The 6,038-nt window shown below is 40.7% G+C and overlaps 1 protein-coding gene across 1 annotated transcript in view; it reads right to left on the bottom strand.

The window, feature by feature from the left end:
* Positions 1-1,093: 1,093 nt before the first annotated feature.
* The window catches only part of dcc (DCC netrin 1 receptor), a 326,580-nt gene continuing 321,635 nt past the window's right edge, over positions 1,094-6,038 (bottom strand). The window contains exon 29 of the mRNA XM_041810331.1: positions 1,094-2,761. Coding sequence (XP_041666265.1) covers positions 2,672-2,761 — 90 coding nt within the window. The 3' untranslated portion in view covers positions 1,094-2,671. The remainder of the gene's footprint in view (positions 2,762-6,038) is intronic.

Below are 6,038 nucleotides of genomic sequence, written 5' to 3'. Positions count from 1 at the left end.
CCGATACAATACTAGATAAAATAAACTAGGGCTGAACTTTTTTTTTTAATGTCTGATTGATTATTTTGGCTCATATTGCAAATTTTAAATAACTTACTTTGTTGAGTGAATGCCCATTTGTAGGTCATTCTCGTTGTCATTAAGTAAAACATACTAATAAAAAAGAAAAGTCGGATTTTTGTAAACTATTTTGCGCTTTGTAAATTGCAGCTGGCCATATTGCGATTTAAGCTAATTTGCAATTAATTGTTCCGCTCTAATCCACTACCAAAGGGCTGGCTGGCAGGTAGCTAGTATATAAAAACAGCCCGGGAGGCTAAAACATGTCACTACCATGTCTGTAGCTGCTGAAGTCAGCTAGGCTCTATATAACAAGTGACTAAGGATCCTGGAGGGCATCTAGATCCAAGTTTATGAAAAACCCCAAACTATGTGAATATAAATATGAATAAAAGTTAGTCAAATCACAGGAGGTTTCAACTGTTTCAAACAGGAAGGAGCCCAGTAATAAGGGAGTTTGCCTTACTGAGTAACAGTTACCAAAGGGAGCAAAACTCGACAATGGGTCACTTGAGAGCAGGCTTTGACAAAGGGTTAGTTCTTACAACAATTCTGCCCATTAATTTTGCTGCTTTATCAAATCTACTTCATTTGAAGAGCTTAAAATTGCTCTATGCAGCGATGCCCTGACTGACCCTGTGTTTTATTCTGAAATCTAAAAGCTGCAGGTGGTCCCTCATTCTGCCTTTTAAATCAACTGAAAATGTAGCAAAAGATGTTATAGTTCCAAATGTAATTTTGTTTCACAAATGGATTTTCTTTTAAATGGTGGCTCACTGACTAATGATTTAAAAGAAGTTTGAACAATCAGCAGGTGTAAAAATAGATTTTGTGTCCTATGTAGTATTTGTGGAATATTTTTGTATTTTTTTTCCTTATTTTGTAAAAATGTCCTCAAATAAGCTTAAAGTGAAGCTGGCGATTTTGCAAAAGCCCCATGTGGGTGTTCAGAGAGGTGCCTGTGTTTAATGGAAAATAAATATGAATTTCAAACATAAGTCTGAAAACAACACACACACCTTTAGTCACACACATACTGAACACACAGGTGAAAAAATAATGGTAAAAACCATTCCCATCATCATCGCAGTTGATCCACTAGCATTTCCATCCTAACATTAATTTACTTTGCAAATATGTTCCTGTGGTAGCAAGAGCACCAGAATTTGTTCTCTTGGTTTTTATGTGTCGTAGCTTGGACTAAGACTTAGCAATAAAGCCTAGTCTCTACTTATATCCCCCATTTTTAAGACTTTGACTTATCTTGAGTGCTCAGTCGACTAAGACAAACATATAGTGCTACCAGCTTCCCTCAGACCAAAAATGGCCAGGCTCATTAACCATGTACCATCCAAACCCTTCCTTCATTCTTCCAGAATGGGATAGGTCCTGCCAAATCCAGATGTCTTGTACATTAGTTCCATCAAATGATGCTTTTATGGACTCAAAGTCCATGTTTGGGACTAAGACTGACTTGAACAAAGACAAAAAACAATGGCGACAAAATGTTTTCCAAGATGGGAATTTGGCAACGATGCAAGTCCTTGTGGGTAAAGACTGGGGTTTGTATGGGTTAGGGAGAGTAAAGGCTTGGTCAAGAGCAGCAACAGACTGTGGGAGTCTTAGGAGGTTTCTTTACAGTCTTGTAAGAGCAGAGTAAGCTGGAATCAGATCCCAACTATCAGGCTTGTCCCGTAGGTCCTTGCACTTGGTTCTATTCGGCAAAAAACACCTTTTAAATCACTGTAGGTTTGTTTCTCCAAACCCAGGATCCAGGGGTGGCAGGACTGTACTTGTTGGTGCATTTTTCTTTGAGTGAAATGGTAATGTTTGCTGAAGAGAGGGCGAAAAGACTGATACTGAGGGAAATACCGGGAAGGATCACCCCCTTTCCACCACAACTGGCAGTCTTGGGTTCAGGAGAGAAAAATAAAGTATAAGTGAAACTTTGGCGGCTGAAAACGTGTCGTCTATGTCTTAGAGTAGGCTCTGGTAGCATTTTCAAACCATTTACACACCCCATAACTGCACAAAGCTGGAATACCCAAACTAAAAATAAAAGACGAACAGAACATTTCCATTGGCGATGGTGAAAGTAAGTGAGGTACAGTCACAGTAACTGAGTTGTGGATAACCCAGCGGAGGAGAACGCTAATAAATACCACAAAGATGTGAAACAGGAGGGGACTATTAACTGTCTCTTTTTTTGTGATAATCCCATCATCCTGTGTCATTAAGTCAAGGCGCTAGGCATTGGGTTTTTCTAGTTTTGTGTGGTGAGGTTGAAGAGTCCCGTGGGGTTTCAGTTTTAACTCCTAAAGAAGCCCCTCCAGCTTAGTCCTGTTCTTGGAGTTGATGCTGTGCTGCTGTGGTGGTTTTATCTTCTGTTACCCCTTGATCCAAACCCGGTCCCAAACAGTGAATACTGGCCAAAACCAGTAGAAACTAAACAAACTCAACCCAGCACAGATGGAGGTCTGATTCCACAGAGGTGTCTTCAAACCCAGATTGACCTGTTGCTGTCCTTTGTGAATGTACAACAGATGACATCAAGGCTTGAAGAAAAGGTTCCAGACTGGACCAGAGCTGAGGGCTGGGCCGGAGACGGAGGTTAGAAGGCGGAGCCTGTAATGGCGTTGAGCTGCTTCATAAGCCCCTCTAGACTGGCCATTTGCTCTGAAAGGTCGTCCTGCTCGTAAACCTGAAAGAGAAAAAGGGAGAGGAGAATTCATGATGAGGAAAACTTTCAGATTGTCTTTTTATTTCTTGTCTTCCTACACATTCTTCCTCACTTATTCATTGTTGCCTTTGGAGTATTTGTTTGCATAAGACTGGATCTTGGCAGGGGTGTTTTGCTTTATTACCTTTATTAAGAAAGAGACATAGAGGCACTGTCCATTTTGTCCATGTTCTGCATCTCATTGTAGAGTTTATGCAAAGGGGTCATGATTATGCTAAGTCTTCTGGTTTCTGTGTGTAGCAAATTTTTAGTCTGAGCTGTACTGACTGATATAGCACAGCAGGCTTTGACATTTAGACCTTTTGCAGACCCATCACTATTATGACATCGCTTACTAGAGTGGATGGCGAAAGTGCCACTGCTGACATCAGGTTACGACACATTAAATTGGAAAAATAGGTGTGGAGGTGTTTCCAGGTGCAATAAAAGTAACATAGATACCCAGTCAATGACTCAGAGCTGAGTCACCCCAATGGCCTTCACAAACAGAGAAACTTGTGAAAACAGGAAATAAAGAGCCAAACACAGACTGCGATCTTAACGCATACAAAAGCCTTGCTGCCTTCTTAGCTGTCCTTGCTAAACCCTGTTGGGTGAGTGTTTCATAATAGTGTCAAAACACAGTACTGTGCAGAACTTTTGGGCATGTTTTAGCCAAAAAGTTGAGACTGAAGTTAGGTGTAGATGTGGTGACTAAGTTGCCTGAGGGCACCATCAGGTAGGAAGGAGGACTGGAAACTGGAAAATAAAGTCCACCTTTAAGGCAGAGTACAAACAGCCTAGGATACCATCCAGTTGGGTAGAAGGATTGCCATTAGCCCCATGTTGTGAATGTCCAGAGAGTCCAAAAACCGCTGCAATCTGGGCATACTACCAGGGGTTGAAAAGGCTCGGACAAAGGAGATGCCATCGAGCTTGACCTTGGCTGTCGAGCGACACACCCGTGTGTCTACATGCGTTGAGCTTCACTCTGGCATTTGTTAGTGCTCTGTTTTTAACATCCAGTTCAAGTTGCTAGCGTTAGCATTAGCCCATTCAGTACTTCTGTTGCAAATGATCCGTTAGAATGGAAAATTCTTTGTCGTACACTTAATAAAAAGATTTGCCACTGACACTCCAAGATTTGTGACTTTCCTTGTACAAAATGCACACTACAAAGATAAATGTGGGGAAATTGTCACCAATAATATTCATGTAGCACACGCATAGTGAGTATCATGCACCTTTTGCCATAGAGGACCAATTGGGAGAAATAATATCTATGCAAAAGGCCTACACAGGTAAAATAAACAAGAAGTTGGCAGAAATTGTCCACCCTGAAAAACATGAACAATTTTCTTCTGACCATATTTGTCTCTTAACTAGACTTTTTTCAGTTTCACTGTTGCTACAGTCACTTCAATTATTTTTTCTCTCATTAATCTACACTTAGTGCCCCATCATGACAAAGTGAAAACAGAATTGGACAAATTTTGGCAAATTTATAAAAAAAACCACCTGGGTCAGATTAAACTGATTTGGGCACGATTTGGCACACACCTCTCAATAGATGGCCTCAAAGCTGACAATGATACCAGAGCTAAAAAACAAGCCATAAGGTCAGAGGAACTGCAGAGCTCAGAGACAGGATTGTTGACGGGCACAGATCTGGAGGCTACAAAAAGTTCTGCTGCACTGAAGGTTCCCGAGAGCACAGTGGCCTCCAGAATTTTCTAATGGAAGAAGTTTGGCATATCCAAGACTCCTCCAAGCCCATTTGGCTTTCATGTGTTTTTTTTGCAAACTCCAAGCAACTCCAAAAATTATGTATGCCACAATATACAATACAGCACCAAACATTTAAACTTGAGTCACGAAGCTGCTCAACACTGTGCATACACCCAGAAAGGGGTTAGATTTCTTCACTAATGACTCCCTTCTTTTTAGATGCCAAACTGGTCAAATATGGTGTTGCAGGAGCATCCTATTAAGCCAGTAAAACAGCAGAGTTATAAATGCACCCCAAATAGGCTACAACTAAGGAGAAAATAATTGTATGCTTTTACAAATGCAGTACTTTAGCTTCATGTTACCAATAAAGTCTCAAAGTTAGTTTAGTGCAGAAAGAGCCGGCCCCTTGCAGAGCTTTGAAAAAGTGATTGGATCAGTAAAAAATCTGGGATTCTCCTCACTTATATTCCCAGACTCCTTCTCTATTATTTGTGTGAGTCAAGTAAGGAAAAAGCAGTCAAATGCATAAACTTAATCCATCACAATAAACCTCACGTCTGCTTTTATTTCTTAGTCAGAGTTCAGTTATGATTGCCTGTCAGCACGGTTAAGACTTTCAATCTGCAATTGTAAGTGTGATATTAAGGAGGACTTTATGTGGAGTACGGTGAATAATCTATCAGCAGCAAGTTTCTGCAGGTTGACTCACCAGAGACCAGGGATTGTATGAATGAAGGACAAGCAAAAAGATGCCCAGCAGCACGACGTGTTCTCTTGGAGCTATGAGTTCTCTTTAAATATGTTCAAATGTCTAACATCAGGTTAGATAGCAGGTTAAACCAAACACGCTGGAGTCATCACTGTCACTTGTATGAATGTGTTTCCAAGGACACAATCCACTCACAGTGTGACAGCTGCACTTACACCCCGCTGAGACTCAGTGATCACTGCGTAATGGCGTGTTTGGTCCGCCTATACAAACTGTAACATCTGAGTAGGCTGGCTTAAGTGCCTCCATCTCTGTCTATGTGTGTGGCAGTCAAGTGCACATCTCTCTCTTTCTCTCTCACGTACACTCTCTCTTTGTGTTATATTGAGCGTGGCCTTCATGCAGAGTTGTTCTTTGCAGTTTGAACAAAAAAAAAGTAATTCAATATTCTCCTCAGCACGCAGTGGAAAACCAATAAAAGCACAGCGGAAATATTTCTCACACTTAAACTGAAAGGTTTGTGTTAACGCACAAAACTGTTAGGTACTAGACCTGCATTAGCACAGCGTACTGTTGATGTTCGAGTCCTTTTCTAACCCACTGATTCTGCATGAAATCAATTGAAACCTGCAGTAAAACCACAGAGAGACATCAGCAAAAACCACAAAATCTAAAAATGGAAATAGCCTGAAGCAACCAGTGAAAATTTTAACTTTAGTATTTGTTTTACTTGACTTTTATCGGTGTTTGCAGCCTGGCAGCTATACACAGACAATACTAGAAAATCACTGTTATTTTAGGCTCAATATTGTTGTAAGT

Source organism: Cheilinus undulatus, linkage group 17, assembly GCF_018320785.1.
Source record: "Cheilinus undulatus linkage group 17, ASM1832078v1, whole genome shotgun sequence".
Classification (NCBI taxonomy): Eukaryota; Metazoa; Chordata; class Actinopteri; order Labriformes; family Labridae; genus Cheilinus; species Cheilinus undulatus.
Note: the sequence above shows the minus strand (reverse complement) of the source record. Positions and strands in the feature narration are given on the sequence as shown.